General features: G+C 32.7%; 2 protein-coding genes across 10 annotated transcripts in view; one reads left to right on the top strand and one right to left on the bottom strand.

Moving 5' to 3' along the window:
• Positions 1-6,257, top strand: part of LOC124354307 (SUN domain-containing protein 1-like) — a 73,011-nt gene extending 66,754 nt beyond the window's left edge. For all 7 annotated transcript variants that reach the window (XM_046804657.1, XM_046804662.1, XM_046804658.1 and 4 more), the window contains one exon: positions 6,043-6,257. In XM_046804657.1, the coding sequence (XP_046660613.1) occupies positions 6,043-6,159 (117 nt within the window). In that variant the 3' untranslated portion in view covers positions 6,160-6,257. The remainder of the gene's footprint in view (positions 1-6,042) is intronic.
• LOC124354306 (dual specificity mitogen-activated protein kinase kinase 6-like) overlaps positions 6,248-21,489 on the bottom strand; it is a 36,983-nt gene continuing 21,741 nt past the window's right edge. For all 3 annotated transcript variants that reach the window (XM_046804654.1, XM_046804653.1, XM_046804652.1), the window contains exons 5-8: positions 20,707-20,886; positions 16,253-16,346; positions 15,814-15,937; positions 6,248-10,181 (exon numbers count right to left, since the gene is read on the bottom strand). In XM_046804654.1, coding sequence (XP_046660610.1) covers positions 10,046-10,181; positions 15,814-15,937; positions 16,253-16,346; positions 20,707-20,886 — 534 coding nt within the window. In that variant the 3' untranslated portion in view covers positions 6,248-10,045. The remainder of the gene's footprint in view (positions 10,182-15,813; positions 15,938-16,252; positions 16,347-20,706; positions 20,887-21,489) is intronic.

Raw genomic sequence — 21,489 nt, 5'->3', positions numbered from 1 at the left:
AAACATTATAATTTGCTAAAATCAACCCTATTAAATTCAAAGAAGACATTTATAGTTATGTTATACTCAGACATGAACTATTTTTACATTGTTCTGTCTTTACATTTTTTTTACGGAATAAAACTTTAAAAATACACACCTATGTGTAGTCAAGAATAGTTCGAACACATCTTCTAGGTAAACTTTTCTAGGTTTCTATCACTTCAGTTTATAGGCCCACTGCACGATATTCGTCTTATTTGCATATTCAACGTTTAGAAAAGAATTATATTCTTTGTATAATTTACATTACATTTACTATTCTTTCTTACAACATTTACTGCTTTCCCTAAAAATTATTCTAAAAAACAGCTCATCACTCATTATAAAACAAAGAGAATATTAGAAAATAACTGCAATGTTTTGTGGCCAGTGGTGCTGGCCTTATGAGCTATGGACATATATAATATCTTTGCCAGTACAGCTGGACATACGAGCAGAGATAACATTACGGCAAAATTAATCCGAGCTTCTGACAAAATGACGGCGGCCAGTAGAGCTAGCCATACAAGCTCCAAGGACAAATTATAAATACAGCCTTCAAGTGCATAGAATTAAAATTTAGAACTTTTATATATTAAGACTAGCAGTTACCTGCGGCTTCACATGCAATTTATTTCTTTCTCAACAGAGGTGTGATACCCATTTGAGGAACATATTTCATTGTTTATGTGCTAGAAGCAATCAAAATTTCAAAAAAATTCAAAAAATCACATCTAAAATAAATACAAATAAAATAAATTCATAGAGGACACATCTGCCTGTTTTTTGGGACACCCGGCTTACAGCTGTCCTCGTTTGTATTCTTAATTTTCTTTCTTGGAGAGTATAAGTATCTGTAAACTTGTACATTACAGTGAGGGTTCTTGCTTTCTAGTCTCTGTTCGCAAAGTTACCCTGTTTTCTTGGTTCAGTGTAGGAATAATACAACGTTTTATAAACCTAATTAGTATCATATCCCTCATAGGTGCAAAACACTCACTGCTCCCTCCATGCTTTTTTCAACCCTAAAAGATTTGCATGTTGTATCTGATGCATTGCTTTTTGATTCCATTTGATATGTATGGCCAGAGGCTCATTGCACCTCCTTGATTCCTAAAACAAAGTAGGAGTACACCAATAGGACTCCTAATAGGTTTCATTGAGGTGACGATCACCATTGGCTATAGACCCTCTGGTCAGTCGTAGGTGGTTAGCGGACGAGATAAAAAAACAGACGTATTGTGACCTGTATTCCGTAGTTCAGTTTTAATGATTAGTGTTTTGTATAGTTTTTTATTAAGTGAGTGATAGACTGTAATGACGCTGACAAATTCTATGGTTGGACATTCCCAATCAAAGAATGCCTTCTTTTCTGTGTAAGAATTGAGAGTGCGCTGAAATCAAATCGCGCTTCTCCTCTCATCCAATTACCCTTAAATGATCTTAATGACTATTTTGTTTCATGTTCTCAATACAAACTAAGTTACGGATTATGCTAAAGAACTTCTAAATATGCCTATCAATCGGCACGAATATGAAAAATTTAATTTCAAACCTGTAAGTAATCAGACGTTTTGAAAGCCATTCGCCGTATTGGCAGTAATGCTGAAGGGTCTGACGGCATAAAAATTCAATTAATAAAAAAACTTTTTTTGCAACCCTCCCAATAATCACACACATTTTCAACATGTCACTGAGACAGGGTATTTTCTCTTCACTTTGGAAGTCTGCTATTGCCGCCCATTGAACAAGACCTCAGTTCCGACATCTTGCCAAGACTTCAGACCAATTAGTATTCTGTCTACTCTATCCAAAGGCCTTGAAAAAATTGTGCACTCCACGATTACTGATTATTTAACACGAAATAACGTTCTAAATGATTTACAATCCGGATTTCGAACAGGACATAGTACTGAAACTGCTTTACTGAAAGTCACTGACGATATACGATTATGACTTGAGCATGGTACCGGTACACTGCAAGTCCCACATGTATGCTGATGACCTCCAGATATGTATATGTCCACTTTAACAAACACCAAATCGATGATGGCATTACCATGATAAACTCTGACATACAAAATGTACTAGTAAACATGGACTTAAACTAAACCATGAAAAACTAAACCAATTGTGATATCTCATTACCGCTCTTGATCTTTGATCAATTTTACAAAATAAAAAAGGAGATTTTTTGTTGTTTTATACATAAAATTACTGTAAATGGAACTGTACTACCTTATTACGATAAAGTTAGGAAGGAAATAGGATTTTTCCGGACATTTGCCATCATTCAGTGAAACAAGAAATCAGTAACACTACATTTCGAGATCTGCAATCTGATCTCTTCTTCGGGTGTTTTAAATAAAAAAAAAAAAATTACCTTCAAACAAAGTTAGGTACTTAGGGCTGATAATAAGTTGTACTCTTAGCTGGACTGATGCAGTGACAGAGACTTGTAAGAAAGTTTTTGCATCATTGCATTCACTGAAAAAAACTGCATAGGTTTTTGCCACTTCACATAAAATTGTTGTTCGTTAAAGTACTCATACTGCCTCATTTTTCTTACTGTTAACAGTGTGATGAACGACATGACAATATTAACATTGGTCAATTCAATTTTAAATTCTGGCTTTCCATATTATTTCTTTAACGATTTCCAATTTGTCTCTTAAAGTGATGTGGATAGAACTCGCTCTAGTTTGTCTGTGCTCCACATGCCGTTGCACAGAACTGCTGTATATGACAAGTCTTTTGTAGTAACGGCATGTCGTCTTTAGAATTCCCTTCCTCATAGTATAACATCCTTAGAGAGTCGTCCTCGGTTCGTGGCGTCACTGAGGGTGCACTATCTGGAGTGGATGGTTGGGGCGGGGTTGTCATAGGTCTCTTCGCTGCGGTTACACTGGTATGAGTAGAGTGTGTGAGGATAGTGTTTCTAATATTCATTATATACAAGTACATCTTATTATTTTGCGTGTGAGTATGTGTTTATATACCTTTTTATCATAATACATTTTTTTTAGTATACATTCTTAAATAAAGTTGTACTTTTTGTTGTTCATATTAATAATGTTTATAGTAAATTATTTATTATTATATTATTTAAAAATAAGAATATTTTGTTCTAGCTTCTATACAAGGTTAAATGTAAGAAAGGGCCCTAATTTCGCCTCAAATAAAGAAATATTTCATTTCATGTTAACAATTTTGATTGTTAATTGAATTGAATTTTAAAGCAATGTTAAGGTTTTATCCAGAATAGAATACATTAGTTTCAATTTGTCACTGGTTATTAATTACAGAAAAAGTTAGAAAATTGTATTGTCATTACTGTTTGCAGTACACTACTACTCTCAATATACTAGAAATTTCTCATTTTCATGAGAACTCTATATATATTTCCAAATTTTCTTTATATAAAAACTTAACTTGGATAATTACTAACATTTTAAAACAAAACATAACATTGCTCAAGCTCTCATCAGGTGCTTAACAACGAAATACATTTCATTTTTATGTCTGTAGATGAAAGGGTATAAAGAAAATATTATTGCTTTTCTATCGTATTGCAAAAGATTTCTGTTGATTTTATTGATTATTTTATGATTAATTTTGTATTGGAATCAAGTGAAAAGAATTGTGGTATCGGGAATCAATGATACCTTGAAACAGCATATCGTGAGGTAAATATTGAGTACTGGAATAAGTTTACATTGAATGATTACATTCAACAGAATCTATCAAATGATATAAAATTCTTTCCTTAGTGCACCTCTAGGGCACAAGATAAATCTGTGTACCAAATGTCATGTCTCTCTTTCATTGGTTTAAGCTGGGCGTTGATGAATCAGTCAAGGACATCTTTTATATATGTAGATTACACTTCCTTCACATTAAACAAAAGCATTGTTTTAAAAACGGATTTCTGAATGAATTATTCATACCCAGTCTCTGAGACTTAGTGACAATCAATGTTTCTAGAGCAACTATGTATAATGGGTTAATAATGTTGATTAGTAATTATTATGAAAATCCTGCTAAAAATTTAATTCATATTAACCCATTAAGTGCCGCAGCGTTGCTAATTTTGACGGTACAAAAAGTGTATATAGTGCTAACGTCGGAATTTGATGTTTCGAATTTATTTTGGCCAAATAACCACATAGCTGTATTCAATAGGTTCAAAACTATTGCTAAATTGGAATTTTATGTTGTTTCCTTACTCTTTGATCTGTGAAAGATATGGTTTTTGGGTACTTTGGTATTTTCAGGAGGCCACTATTTTTGGAGGAGTTTTCCTTATCGGGGACCAAAATAAACTATAGTCTTAAAAATAACAGACTTTATTTAACCCTCTTTGAAATTTACAAGTCATTATGACAATCAATGAAAACAACAACTAAAATAACAACAATTTATTCTTCGAAAGTGACAGGTGATTAGTGTGTATAGGCCTACTTGAAGGGTCGCTAGTCTAGGCCTATTTGCAGGCGATTTGGCGATAGGAAGTATGACTCATTGAGTATTTTTCAATTCATTATGGAAGAAAGAAAGTATTAGGAACATACAATGAAATACCCAGCAGGGATCACTTCTGGCTGGTTTATACCTTCCAGTTGAACCCACCACTGGGCACAGCAAAAACCGATGTGTCACTTTAATCTGGGCAACCTTATGGATGTCCAGGAGCGGCACATCACTAACCGCATATGTCGAGATTCTGGGGTTCAAGGGCAATTCGATAGGTCTAATCTACTGTGGGAGATGACTATAATTGGAGTTGGTGGGGTTTATTCCTTAACCTCAGAGGTTCTTGCTAACCTCACCAAGGGTATGCCACCCTGCCTATTTTGACTGGAGACGCTGGTTCAGAGCTGGCCTCCTTTTCTTCCAGGGGGACATGACTTTGAGATGTAGTGCCCAATTCTTCCTCATGGATCTCAATAGGAGGCAGCCCCTACTCCCTAACCTTCCTTACCCATCCTGAATATTCTGTCACTCCGGAAACAGCGCAAAGGTTCTTACAGGAGGACTAAGTGCAATTTATAAGCTTCTTGTCCTAAGAGAACAAAAAAAAAAAAAAAATAATGAAGTTTATTTTGGTCTCCAATAAGGAAAACTCGTCCAAAAATAGCAGGCTGCGATAATACTGAAGTACCTATGCGATGATTTTGTCTTCCAATCACGACGTAGCAGACATGTATTGTGTTGTGTGACGGCCATTCTTGTTGTTTGTGTGTCGAAAACCAGGCATTTAAGTAAAAACAAACTAAAATAGTAACTTATTAATACAGTTCTTTATAAAAGAAATATAGTGATTTAAGTTGTATCCAAGCGAGAAATGAGAGTTTTCAGTGTAAATATATATAATAGGGTTATTTTGGTTTTTACAAAGTTGCTGACACCCATACAAAAGAAATGTAAGCAAGTTATTTTTGCTACATTTGCTAATTATATTTATTTGTGTTAATCTTGATTTTTTATTTGATCTATTGTGAAAACTGCACCATTACTATGTAATTTCTAAACTCATGAAGTACAATTTATAAAATGTTGGTACCGGGCTAGCATTTTTTTATACATATAATGCCAAGTTTGTTTTTATTGTAGAATCATATATTATACATGGACTTTATTTCAAATTTTATGGCCTTTATCATAGTATAAAGAAAACAAATCTTAAAAATACCATATACACTCAAATAAGGTTCAAACTTAACTTTTTATGAAAAAGTAAAACAAATTTTTTAAACCAAAAATGTTATATTTTTATAAAAACAAATTTTGTTTGTGACGATATGTCTTCATATTCTTCATTAATGCGAAATAAAACAAAAACAAAATTATGAAAACCTGTTGGATAGTTATTTTACAACTTTTTTCCCCCTAAAGCTTACAAATATTAAAAAAAAATAACAGCCTGGCACTTTATGTACACGACTTGGAAAATGCCAGTGGAATTCAAAGGTTAATGTATAATTTTATGCTCATAAGAATATGTGTTAATTATGATTACAGACTGATGGAGAAGAAACGTTTGACATTGTTGAATTCCGGTTCCTAAGCAATCATGGACATCCCAACTACACATGTGTCTATCGAGTCCATGTTCATGGGAAGATGATTTTCGCTTGATGAAGACATAATATTATATGACAAATTTTGTACCTGTATGCTGTGATATTCTAAGTTAATAAGAACAGACAGGAATAAAGTAACAACCTTGTTTTTGACACATTTATTATTTGTTCTACAGTCAAACCCTGTCGGTCATTAAAAAAAACTTAAGTATAAATACATAACACTTTTACAACTTTGATTGATTAGTAAATTACAAATACACATCACAAATAAAATTTTTCTAAAATTAATACATTATGTTAATACCTCAAAGAGTGAGTTGACTATAAAAAAATCCATAACAACTCGTAATCTAAGGCAATGCTGGATGGTTTATAGATTCTGGTGTTTAAAAATAGTTTGCTTATTGTGATGGTATGCTTATACCCAATGTAATATCACCACAATAATAGAAAGAATATTTCTTAGTATTGTCCTTAACTGTCTATCCATTATATCTCACCTGTTTGAGAACAAATGCATTGTTACTACTATAATTAATTATGTTACAAGAAATATATATATACAACATCTTTGTAAACAAAAAATACTTATTATACTGTAACATATTTATTGATTTGTAACAATGTACAATAAAACGGTTTGTTTCTATAGAGTGACCCAATACCAAATATAAATACTTTCAAATATAATTCTTGGGGGTAAAAAAAAAATTTTTGTTCAAAACATAATTCAAAATTTACATTAGTCAGTTACAGTCCTATAGAGTGTTAAGAATCTGGGTCTTATGAAATAATAACACCTATTTGTAAATGTTACTTAATTTAAAATCACAAAAAAAAAACAAATAATTAGACTTTTTATTTGTTCTAATTTGACTAACTAATAGACAACCAATATAAGCTCAATCTTCATGATAATAACACCTATGATGGTTCTATTAGGTAGTACAGAATTCAGGATGCTTATGTATTTTTTAAACCCACTTGACTATAAACATTTTTTGCATCTCAACCATTTTTAAGAAAAGAGCCTCCAAAAAGTGGCTTAATGCATTATTATGTAAACCCATTGAGTATCCCTTAGCCTGAAGAAAAACATGAAGTGAGATATAAAAAAACAACAAGTGATCCTTTTACTCACTATCCAATTTTCAATCCTTGGATTGTTTAAAAACATTTTTAAACTTGTCTAGTGACAACATAAAAGTGTTTAAAAATTTGGGAAGAATCCTCAAAGTCACTGTTGAACTTTATAATAACACATATATTATGTTAAAACTGGGTTTATAAAAATACATACATTTACTCGCCCACTTTTAGAGTATGTCACCAATAAGTGTTACCGCTAATTAAAAAAAAGCCTGAAACTAAGTGTAACCAATACTTTAAACTCTTAACCAAAACTTATTTTCAACCCAAAGAGTCGATTTTGTCTTTATATAAATTGTAGGACCTTTTATAATATTAACAAATTTCAATTTGAGATTTTAGATCATTGATTGATAAGAAATTTCTGTTAAGAAGATTATTTTATGATGAAACAGTCAAGAATTTAAAAATAATTGTGGTTTTGGTTGATTGTACTATTGATGTCACTAGAAAAAATTATTTTCTTTGGTTATTTTCTAACAACTTGTTAATACTTCTAAAGATCCATTTTTTTATGTAAAACTATATGTTCAATAAATTGTTTGAAGCATTTCACATAATTTATTGTGATGTAAAATCCTGTTTTTTTTTTTACAATTTTCATCGTTATTTTACCTACATTTAGCCTAAACAGATTACAAATGCCTTCACAACACATAAACTACAACACCTCAAAGAGCAAACGTCAGTTAGGCCTTCTAATTTTCTTAAAGCAATACAATGAACTACATTTGTACGGAAACATACATTACAACCGTTGGCAGTGGAGTTACTATGCTAGATTCAAGAGCATAAGTTAGTTTCCACATACCACTCTTAAAAACAAAAACAACTTAAAAATCACAATGAATTTAAAAGGCACACTCTAATCGTTAGCTATCTGATTTAGCATTTTAGAATTGGACAAGGAGTGTTAACAAACATTTGTTTGTTCTTTAACGATAACAGTAGCAAATGTATGAAATTGTATTTGTTTGTTATTGTTTGGAATACTGAATGTAAATAGATTTAGAAAATGTAGTATGAAGAATAAACTAAATTGTTTTATACATGATTTACTATACATACAGAAAACCTTGAATTATGGGATGGTTGTTAGAAAATATTATGCAGATGAATTTATGTTATAATACTAGGTTATTATAAAAGAGACAAAGAAATCATTACTTATAAAAAAAATACCTCCAGGGTTATATTTATTAAATTGTAGACTATTTTTATAAAAAATTGAGAATATTTCGATTATATTCAACAACTAATCATAATATTATGCAAACATAACAACGCTTATTTTGAATCCACTGTACAGTTTTAAACATATAAAATAGGTTTTAATACAACAGTGAAATAAAGGTCATAACCAACGGAATTGGTTTTAATTTTTGTACTGATGCACTATTATTAAAAACTACATATTGCACTGCAACTTCACAAATTTCTTAACTTTACATTACCGTATAACAGTTACTTTGTTAAATACAATATATGAAAGCAAACATGCATGGATGGCATAACCTGCCGAGAGACGTTCAAGAGCCTTCGACAGAAATTTGTACTGCCACAGACATACTCCAGTTCCAGGAGCTTACATCGAACCCACTCTGTACACACCCTTCACACAACATGATGAGAAGACATCCCGATAAACATCAGATATAAGCCAAAATTTTAAATATTTTTCTTCTTTGTCAATGATATCATACTTCAGTGTTAAATGAGTTAATATGTTTATTATTAAGGAACATATTTTTACTTAAATCATGGAGATTAATGACTGAGGTGTAAAAATAACTGAATATTTGCTTTTAATATGATTTTTATATTCATACCTATCTATATTTAATCTTAAATATAAACATTTTTGACACAATATACTCCGTAAATTTTTTTTTTAATATCTGACTGTAAAAAATAAAGTTTTTTTAAAGTTTCTAACAGACTTTAAGACATTTTTCCAATGTCAACACTGTTCTAAATATTACAATACATGACATTGTTATAAACTGCAATATATAACAAGTGGCTTTGCCACCCTTATATTTACAAAAAATTGTTATTTATTCAGATATATAGTCATGCTAATTAAAACATTTTTTGTTTAAACAAATTTGAAAAACTAGCACATCAATTAAATGTTTTCACAATATTATTTCCTGTTATAAAACATTTTATCATGATTTATATTTCTTTTTAATTTTTCTTTTTGGAATTTAAAGCTTAACATTAAATTAAAAAATGATCCACTACTAGAAAGTGAAATGGTTGATACAACAGACACCAACTCAAGTGTATATATATCTATTTACAGGGCAACCTATATGACAGTTGACTTGCTTCCTTAGTCTGATTTTTGTTAAATTTCAATAAACAAAAATCGCTCTTCAACAAAAGTAGTTTCACCGGGTTATTACACCTAGTCAAAAAATATCTCACTTCTTTTTTTAATTTTGAAAGACTAAAAGTGTTCTAAATGAGAACAAGTCTTTTCTGTGATTAAAGGATCCATATATCACCATAACAAGAAAGTGACAAGAAGGGTAAAAGTTACATTGCTAATAAAGATTTTGAAGGATGCGAGTGAGTGGTGATGCAACCTAATAACCTAGGTTGGCCTAACATAGGCTACAAGTCTACACAAGCCCAGCCTAGGTTATCCTAACCTGACCTAGATCGAGCCGAGCCTAGCCTAATCTAACTTAGCCTAGCTTGCATCAGTTGGTGCGCCACCCCACTGTCCGAAAATGGAGTGTCCTCACCGTATCGACCAGAAGTCTGTACCAGTCGACATGTCAGGGTGTGTCGGGCAAGTCCAGTATCTCACCTACAAAGTCGGTGATGTCTGTGGTACACTCTCGCTGCTGCGAGCAGAATGGGTGAGCCAGTAGCGATGTATAGTTGGGCCTCAGTGTGTAGTCTTTCTGTAAACTGGTGGGAAAAAGATCACAATTACGACTAAAATATATAATACACAAAAAAGAGATTTTTACTATTTTCATAATCACTGACCACTCTGCTCAATCAGGAAATGAGACAACATAGAGTAGAAAGCTGCTAAGACACTGTACATGTACAGTGTTTTTGATGAGATGTTAGGAACACATTTTTACATACATTAGATCACAATGCTTACAACACATAGTTCCAATATATGTTTTAGAGTTTTCTAGAAACACTGAACTGAATTCAAAGTGTTCATTTAAATATGACATGCTTACAGCACAATCAAACTGTTATTCTAGTTCTATACTAACTAGAACTAGTGGTAGCTTTTCCTAACATATTTCTTCTGGCGATAAGGCAATCTTGCTTTAGGTTGATTACAATTATTTTTATTACACCATGTTCTATTGTGCACCACAGACCCCTTAACGCTTCATACTGTACTGATGTCTGTCTCACATCTGATACCAGAGCTGTATTTGGTAGTTGCTTACACTTTTAAAATTTATTTCTGCATTGGCTTTTCCAAACATTACAACAAAATATTAAAGTAAAAGAAATCTTTATGACTGAAGTGTGTACCGTTATTAAAACATTCAAAGACACAGATCTATAAACAAAGGGACTTAAAATAAGATGGTGGCAGTGACCTCGGTATATCTTGCATAAATGCCTGGTGATGAAATGTGACCACTTTGGTGCCAAGAGAGCTAAATATTACATTTTCTTATATTTAGTTTCAAATAATAAATAACTAACAAATTAAATTGTTCCACTGACCAGGAAGACTGAAAATGTCAAACTTGTTGATTGACCATCCTGAATGACGTTTTTGTTCCAACTGAAACTTGATATCTCAAAGTTTTTATTTATACTCTTTAGCCCTAGCACAATATCAACACCTACCAAAAGCTTTGGTAATAGTTTCATAGTTAAAAATTACAGTGCAAGTACATTGAAAATTGTGTTGTGAGCAGATCCATGAAGTATTTGGAACAGGAATGTTGCTATCTGTCAACCAAAAATATCACTAGCAACTGTCATTAGGACATTCTAATGTGGTGAAATCTGCCAGCATTTTGGTGAATTATTTTGGACTAGTACTATATGGAATATGTTGTCTACCAGTAATAGATGTTATTAACCCTTTTAGCCCCGGCGTCCGATATATCGGACAAAGGTGGTCTAGCTAAAATGCCCACCGTCCGATATACCGGACATCTCGAGAATTTAATGTAGCTGGCTAATAATATGTCCAAATGCCATAAGTTTCGGTATAGTAGTCGGTGAAGAAACGGGCTACATGCAAAAACAATAAACCTTCCAATTGGCATCGTATTTCGTCGTCATTGAGCGTAGTTTATTTGTCGATGTCAGCTGTCAGACGACTTCAGTTGCATTGTTGTTGTATGCTGACTTATAAACTCAATTAGTTTGCGTGATTGAAAGCGGTTGTTTTTTCGTGTGATTTATTGTATTATTAGTAAAAAAACATGAGTAAACGTCGTAGAGAAAAGTTACGAGTGAGTGAAAACACTTTGATAAACACTATTATTGGTACTTTGGGATTATTTTGACCACACCCAGACATGAATTGTTATTTGACATTTTGCTTCTACTGATTACTAGATTAGCGAAGAACAATATTTCGTCAATATAAAACAGGAATTGTCTTATCGCAAACCCCTCCCCATCCTCTGACAGAGGTCAAAGTCGAGCGGTCTAGTAGATAACGTGATTGCAGAGTCTCGCCGCCCGTCCATCTGGTGCGTCGCGTTGTTGTACTTCCGTGTTTTACCTCTACATTTCTCCAAACACAAAAATTCAATAAAAACAAACATGATCAAACTAAAACTAAACTCTTTATTGAAAAAACACTCAAAACTTGTTTTTATTCTTGATCACACTCCGCCACACAAAATGCGAGTGCCACGCCTTCGCGCTGATGTCAACGAAAGAAAAACATCCCTCGAGATAGTACCTATCAGTAAAATATCAAATTCTAGAGGATCTGATCAGAAATATAAATTGAATTGTAATGGAAAGGCAATTATGTACCGTGCAAATCATGTGATGCCGTGCAAATCATGTGATGCCGCGTGGCCTATATCGTAATCAGGATTCTCGAGAAAGATAAGATAACAGCGACAACAATACCGATCACAATGCCTGGAAATGCTTGTAATTTTGTAATTAAAGAGTTGTTTTTTCGTTCTATCATGTTTGTTTCTATAAATTTATATTTTTGTGTTCTTCATACTGGTGTGGTCGGTATAATCCCAAAGTACCCTATTATTAGTGATGAATGTGCTATTTTTGAAGACAATGAATTGAGTTGTTTATATAAAATGTATATATTGTAAATATTTTTTCTTTTACTTTTTTGAAAAATTAAACAAGTTTTGTTCTTACAAACCATTACAATTACTTTGTGTTATTTTACAATTGTTTTTATTTCAAAAGTGCAAAAACAAGTATACACATATCTGTATACTTCTACTGACGTGTATGTGGAAATATATGAAGAAGTGCTTATGCAGCAATACAATTAATTGGATATATCTCCTGCATTTATCAAGGAAAGTTCTTCAAATTTTGTGTGTTTAGTAAGAAATATGTGTACAACAAAAATGCTTAATTTTTCAGGGGCTAAAATTTTTTTTCTACCCTTTATGTATGTCCAAACCAAAAAAAAATAAAAAAATAAAAAAATTTTTATGTATAAATACGCTAAGAAAAAACTAATCATTCTGTAAAAGTACTTTTTAACTATTACATCTAAGAGTACACTTATTTGTGAACAATTTAAAACAAAAACCTAAACATTATCTTCAAAAATAAGAAAACTAGATGTATTTTCCCTCAATTCTGCACTACGGTCCCTTATCGCCATGGGCTTTCTGGCAAATCCATGGAAAAATGGCTGGGGTTTAAAAGGGTTAATAAAAAAAAAATTGATCATCTTTAACTTTAACATTAGCTCAGTTCATTTGCCTCCATGTATCCTGTTGCAATAAAATACTGTTTTGCTACTATTCTATTGAATAATTGTGTTTTAAATACGAGGGTAATTCGGAAAGTAAGGTCCGTTTTTTTATTTAAAAAAAACCACAACAGATTTTTTCAAAAAACTTGTTTTATTAATTGATTCTTGACATCAATCACTATTTTTCTAAGTAATTTCCACTTTTGTTTAAACACTTGTCATAACGATCTACAAGTTTTTGAATGTCGGTGTCATAGAAGTCGACCTCCTGCGACCATAACCAGTCTTGTACTGCTTGTTTCACCTCGTCATCAGTGTCGAAGCGCTTCCCGCCTAGGAACTCTTTTAGGTAGCAAAACAAGTGCTCGGTGCCAAGTCTGGGCTGTATGGTGGGTGTTCTAGCTGTTTACAACCAAACGATTTGATGAGATTTTGGATTTGGTTGGCAGAGTGGGGTCTGGCATTGTCATGCAGCAACGAAACTCCAGCTGTCAGTAGTCCACATCGCTTGTTCTGTATTGCTCGTCTAAGGTTAGTCAGAGTGTTGCAATAAGTGGTCGCATTTATTGTTGTTCCTCGCTCCATGAACTCGACTAGCAATATCCCACGTCTTTAACCGGTGACGTCGAGTGACGCCACTCCATTGACTGGCGTTTCGTTTCTGGGGTTATGTGGGAAACCCGCCTCGTCACCCGTAACAATGTGGTCTAAAAGGTTATCACCTTCCTGATGATATTGGATCAAAAATTCAAGAGCAATACCCGTTCTTCTTTTTTTTTGTTTCTCAGTAAGCAGCCTGGGAACCCAACGTGAGCACAATTTGCGAAAATCCAAAATTTTAGAAACAATTTTAAACAATGTGGTTCTACTCTATTGCTAATGAAGAAACAGTGAATCGCCGATCTTCACGAATTTTTTCATCGACAGCTTTCACCAAAGCTTTGGTGATCACTGACGGCCGACCAGAACGTGGTTCGTCATGGACATTTTCCCGTCCATCTTTAAAAGCTATCACCCACTTCCACACTTTGCTGTCACTCATTGCATTTGGACTGTACACTTCACTTATTTGTCGATGAATATCCGCTGCTGAAATGTTCCTTGCTGTCAAAAACCGTATCACAGACCGTATTTCATAGTCGGCGGGACGTTCACTAGTTTTAAACATTTTAAAAAGGCACTGACAACAGCAGACTACAACGATTTCACTGCAAATGGCGTCGTTCTGCGCGCAATGCATGCCGGGAGTCAGGGCACATGCGCATTTCGCTTACTGTTTGTCTGGTTAACGCGAATCGGACCTTACTTTCCGAATTACCCTCATAGTATGTTTTTGTGTAATATGATGTTAAATCATATTTGAATAGTTCTCAGAGTAAATTGTTTTAGCTGTAATGTCTAGTTGGGAGTATGTATTTGTGTTATAGAGCATGAGCACGCAGTGTAGATTATAACCAGAGAGATAAGTTTTTCAGACACAATAATATAGTGTGATTTGGAAAAAATATAGTGGGTGGGTGCACTTTCCCGCATTTAAGATTTAACACTGCCTAAGGTACCTACGCTGACTCTCAATTTCTATCAATATCTCCATTTCTTAACAAATAAAATGGCCAGTGGTAATGAAATTCGTAAAAAATATTCTTGTTTTGTTACTTTATTTACCTCTCAAAGAATATCTAAGGATATCAGAGACTCATTCTTATCAATCAGGTCTGAATATGTAAATTCTTTATCCTTTCCCCCTGCATTGTTTATTTTAACTTTCACTTGGATGTCGCCACTCCAGCAATATTGTGCATCAAAGCTTATTGACATCATATGGCTTTATTAAAGTATGCAAATTATTACTCTAAGTTGTCAATCTAGTTACTAGCTTAGCCAAAGCGGTTTTTACCTTGACATTTGTATAAAGGCAATGTTTTTCAGGTGTGAAGTTCCATTTTTACACAACATTTTTGTTATAACACTGTGAGCAGCTGATGACACAAGTATAGTTTGTTGATTTTATGAATAGTTAATACCTTGTTGGTTTTCTGTTGGTGATTAGTTTTATATGATTGGAAATTATCATTATTACTTAAAAATCATGTACTACTGCTAATTTAGGTCTACTTTACAATACTATGATTGGTCCATACAAATACATAGTTTGGTGGTAAACTATGTTTTGTGTGGGTATTACTAAAAAATGTTCTCAGACCTCAGGATAATCAACATATTATAATTGGTTTTTTTCTCTGAGTGTGGAAGAGTCTGTAGACACGACAAAAGTAAGCATTTTTGTGTGTTATAGTAAGTTAAACTTAATACAACACTTTTACAGTTGGAAATATCTATGCTATATAACAAATATATCCGTAAAAACCTCATGTAGATACAAACAATTAAAAAACATTCATATTTATGACAGCAAAAAAGTTATTTTGTATATTTTAGGTCATGCACAACAAAAAATATAAATTTATACTTTTAGTTTTTTTATTTCTACCGTACTCAACATGTTAAACAACTTGTCACTTTCAAGGAGATTCATAATCCTTTTAAATTTTCATCTAACAATACAAAATACCAATGTGGATAATACAAGACTTGTGATCTGTCTACAAGAAATCAACTTCTCGCACTTACCATTGTTCAATAAAGTTTGTAAAGTCCGGTGAGAACCGACCTTCAGGCAGCCTTGGGGGGTCATCGCTTACAACCTGCTTGAGCTGCTCAAAGGGAGTGCCCCAGGAAGAGTATGGGAAGGTTCCTGACAGAAATAAAAATTACAAGTGCTTATTTAATACATTGAGCATTATTAAATTTTTTGCTGAAATATTTTGTATATAAAAATCTAGCTGAAAATTCAATTGAAAATAAAGGGATGTTCACCCAACTCATTTTTCATGCATAATTTGGTAAAATAATTATATTGTTCTTACACACAAAAACACAAAATAAATGGTAAAGTTTGCAAAAAATGAAAATTTGCTATGAATGTCTTTTTTTAAATATAAACCATTCTAAAATACTTGCGCTAAATAAATTAGTTTATGTTAATCATGTAAAAGTTACTTTAACTCACCGGTAGCTAACTCTACCAATGAGATGCCCAAGGACCAGACGTCACTGCGGATGTCATACTGTGATGGATTACCATGCGGGTCTATCCTCTCCGGCTGCAACATATGTTAACATGGTAAATTAATATTCTGTGTTGTGACGGATGTCTGCTTTAGTTATTACGGAGCATGATAGGCTATTGAACGATTAATTTCACAAAAAGTTGTGGTTAGACCCAAGTGGGTGCTTCAGTCACCCCACTATCACAGCAGATTTGAATTTTGTCAATATAAACTCTACTTTCTTCAAAATTTCAATTGAAATTAAAACTATTCTGTGCCTGGACAATGACAAACCAATATTCTAGTGATCAGCAGAGATGTTATAATAAATAATGTTAATTTTAAAAATTTCCTCTTTAGAGTACATTTGTAATTAACACACTCAATATAAAAAATAAATCAATTAAAAAGGGCTTTTTATTAATTAATTATTTGACTTAGCTTAGAACTCTATTGTTCTCCCAAAAACTTCATCACAGGTTTAATTTAGAGAGAAATCCTTGTCTTTTATAAAGAATATTAATCTAATTGTAAATGGACAAGTTATTATTAATCCAGTGGATGTCGCAATATTTAACATTTAACCTGTTGGATCCCGTAGCCGCACAGTTGCGACTGAGGCAAGTGTGCAGTCGGGGCCCGTTGCCGTACTGTTGCGGCCGCGCGCAGAGCGTTTTATTTTTTGCGTTTTCTTCAACTCAATTCGCTAAATTAAATGACGTTCAATATACCGGGTTACTCGGGAGAACACTGGCTTTCTCGTGAGGTATATTTTGTTTCGCGCTACGATACTTGGCAGCCTGTTTTTACTCTAAACGTCGAGGCGTTTCAGCCGGTTGCTGTTGTTTGTACACAATAATTTTATGGCTTCGCGTAAGCATGAGTTGTTTGATCAAGATATTAATGAATTATTGGGCAGTGAGTTTAGTGAACTATTTGATAGTGACGACGAAAGTGATGTGGATATTTTCAGTCGTGTAAGAAGTGGTGATTTTATTTTTAGTGAACTAGTTCGTGATGCAGACTTCAACCACGATTTAGGTTATCTCGATGAACCAGTACCAGGACCATCAGGGTATACTGTTTATTCTAATAATCGTCCAAATAAGCCTACTTTGGATAGTGTTGACTTGGTAATAAACGAGGTAGTTCAAAATTATAATCCCAGAAATGACTTTACTGGTAATGAAGGAACTGAATGTAGGCCTAACCCCAAACGTAGAAAGCTACCTCCAATTACCTATCCCTGGGTGAATGATACCAACTTTATTCCGCACATATTTCCATTTGACAGCTCAAAATCTGGAATAAATGCTGATTCTGGAATAAGTATTATTAATTAAATTCTAATATTATTTATTTAGTTTGTTTATCCTAGTCTTATTGATTTATAAAAAATAAACTTACACTTGGAATCAAAATATATATATACATATATATATATATATATATATATATATATATATATATATATATATATATAAATTTAAAAATGTATATTTGAATTTAGAAATATCAATAATATGAAATAAATAAACATAAAAATAAAACTTATGAGTATATGATTATGCAGATGCAAAAAATAACTATAATGCAAAGTAGTAACCAAGTGCCAGAAAAAACCCGGGCCAGCAGATGCCCCTGTGCTGCCATAACCCGGGACTCAACAGGTTAATAGCTACTTCACAAGTGTACCTGATATTATTTATAAGAAGCCTGACTTACTTAATTTAAAATATGAATTATTTTGCTAAATTCATTTGTTAATTGTGTTTATTTGTAATCAGTTTGTGAAAAAGAGATAATCACTTTGATAACCACTTTGTAAATAAGTTCAAACCAAGCCTGGGTGAAATATCCACTACACAAATTTTGAAGAAACACATCCACATCTTATCAGATCCTATTTGCTTTCTGGCAAATAGCTCCTGATTGATGGAGCCTTTACTGAATGTCTCTACAGTAGGCAAAATAATTCCAATATTTAAAAACAAAAACTCGAACTTGGCAGAAAACTCCATACTTTCAGTAAAACTATTGTAAAATCACAACATTTTCATAAACCATTCTCAGTAATAAATCAATATCATTTTGGGTTCCAATCCAATTGGGGTCAAATTCAGTTACTACTATAAATTTAATAGATTATGTCCTGACTACCTTCGATCAGGGAAAGGCAACCTTTGGCCTGTTCTGTGACATCTGCTTTTGATTGTGTAGAGTGGACCATGAAAATTTGTTACATAGATTGGAGTACTATGGTATCAGAGGAGTTGCTCTCAATTAGTTTAGTAGTTTTCACACCCAGGTAGTAAATAAAATTCAAAAAAGTGCTGGTTCTATTCATAAATAGCCATCTCCTTCCTACTATTTAGAGGCAAGGTCCAATATTTTATTAATGTTTTGTTAAATGACTTATTCAACCAGCTCAGTTTACATAACAGACTAACTCTCTTTGCTGACGACATTACAAGTTTGATTAAATCTAACAGCTAACTTGTCCTACCTCAAACATTACATGAAAACATAAATTTGATTTAAACTGGCTTAAAGCTAACAAGCATTCTTAAACATTCAAAAGCCCTTGCTTAATTTTTACTTTATTAAAGACTTTAGAGAGTACATCAAACTAACTTCAAAAAATTAATTAACTTCCAGAAATACATTAAAGCGTCAATAATCTGAGTCAATAATCCAAAATTCAAAAATCCGAATGCCTGCTTTAAACATGTGAACTGTGTTTTGCACGGCGCTGTGAGTGGACAATGACCTTGGGAGTATTGTTTTGAACCATCCATAACCTCTCTCTCCAGCGGGTGACTATATTTTTAATCCCATCTTTGAGTCACTGTCACCATCAGTTCAGTTGCTTCACTTTTTCAGTATAAGAATAAGAATTTGATTTTGCCAGAAAATATTTCATATAATTACATTGGCATATCACAATTATTATTATACCAGAACATAACAACACTAAAAGTCACTCATAGTCAAAACTTTGTCAATATATTCTTCCAGAGAATAAAATGATCTTTTACAATCAATGAATTTTTTTTAAATGATTATTAAGTTTACTTTAAAATTCTTATCACTAAGTTGTCTTATGTATAATGGTAACTTATTACATAACCTAATAGCTATTCTCGGTCATAACCTGGGGCAGATTAATATTAATAAAATATCTAATGTTGTAGCTTGGCATATCTTTTCTATGACTTACTTGGTCCGAATTGGTTCTAACGTAAAGCAAAGACTGCTGAATAAATAAAAAAAGTAAAGTTAAAATTTTAAGATGTGGAAAAATTTCTCTACAACCATGAAATTTGAGGAGTAGACACTCCTAACACGGTTCTGATATCTATCTTTTGTATAATAAAAACTTCTTTGGCATGGGAAGATGACCCCCAAGCAATTAATCCATGGCTTAAAATGGGAGAGCCCATAATATACTTGTATGAGAGAAGCCTGTTCTAATTAACCACATAGTAAATACCAGTAGTGTAGTTGTAGTTGCATGTTGCAGTTCGTAGTACGTAATATACTTTGGTAAGGTTCATTCAATAATACATAAAGTGTTTATTTTTATTTATCTTAACTTTTAGAGTTTGTAGGTTCCAAAATCTGAACAAATCGGAAATCTGAACCCTCCCTCCCCCAGTCCCAATTAGTTCGAATTTTTGACGCTCTACTGTAATTGTAAATTTCATGGTGTTACTTTGGATGTAAGTCTGTTAAAAGGAAAACTTAATTCAGCAAATTAACACAATTCATAAACTCATGATTTCATGGATTTATAAACAGGAAAACAATCTTTTTGCTATTTTGAGTGTGTATTGAAAATTTAAATACTGGAGTAGTTCACCATTAAAATACCACGTTTTTTAAAATAAAAGAGAGGAAATCAAATTGTAGGAAATTAATAATTTAACCAATCACGTTGAGGCCATTTTCCTAATCTTCAAATTTTGAGTGTGAGGATTTTAACACAAACTTACAAAAGAATACAATCTGATCCCTTTACATAATATCATAACTACATAACACATAATCACCATTCTCTACTTCTCCCTATACACAGTACACACAATTTTAAAATATTCTTCTTAACATAGCATTTTTTCAGTAAAATATCTTTAGCATGGAAGGAGATAACTACAATAGCAAATTTTAAAAACCTATAGAAGAAAATACAAACTTTTATTTATATATATAATCAGACTGCCGACTTTTTTCCTAATTGACCAGGGTATGTTTTAGCTATATGTATCTAGTGTTTTAGTTAGTGCATTAATTAACTGTTATTTATTATTTAGTGCATAATCTTCACAAACCATATAAGACTGTCTGTTCTATTGATCTAATAATATAATTTTATTTCAATTCAATTTTCCAAGAATTTTACTAGCCTACTTACAGCCATGTAGGGTTTGCAACCTGCATCAATCGTCTTTGCCACAGAATCAACCAGGTACCCGGAGATTCCAAAGTCACACATTTTGACCTCCCCTCGTCTGTTCATCAGGATATTTGAGGGTTTCACATCACGATGGATCACTCTCAGTTTGCTATACAGGTAATGGAGTGCACTCACAACCTGTAAGCAAGACATATTTATCTCAACACAATAGTATATTTGAAACTAAGTTTACATTTTCACAACAGGTTATTTGAGGATTTCACATCACAATGAATCACTACATGTATTGCTAGTGCTTGCTGATTGAGGTAATCAAATGCACACATAGCTTGCAAGTAAGATATTTCCCAATGGGATATTTCAGTGTTTTAATCACGATGGATATCCTTCACCTTGCTGGTAGAGGTAGTGGATACAACCAGCCAAGTCAGTCTCCTTTTTACTATTTACCATAAATCTTTGACATGGTCTAATGTGTTGCATATTTTATGCAACCTTTCCTAAAGTCATGTGCATAAATTACTAACTTTTCTACATCAATTGCAGACATTCACTTTGTTGTGAGATAATTATGCATCTGTAAAAACTGCTTATTCTGCTTGGAGTACTCAATCATATTTCTTGTAAATGGCTAGATGACAGATAACATTATTCTTACTGAGAAATTGGTAACACCAAATTATGTCAAACAATGTAGAGGGCCGCTTCAACCTCACAAATAATAAAATAGATCTGTCTGTTCAAAAAATATTGCAACTATTGTTTTTTTTTTTTCAAAAA

This window comes from Homalodisca vitripennis, chromosome 2 (genome assembly GCF_021130785.1).
Source record: "Homalodisca vitripennis isolate AUS2020 chromosome 2, UT_GWSS_2.1, whole genome shotgun sequence".
In the NCBI taxonomy this organism is placed as follows: Eukaryota; Metazoa; Arthropoda; class Insecta; order Hemiptera; family Cicadellidae; genus Homalodisca; species Homalodisca vitripennis.
This window is presented reverse-complemented; position numbering and strand designations above follow the sequence as displayed.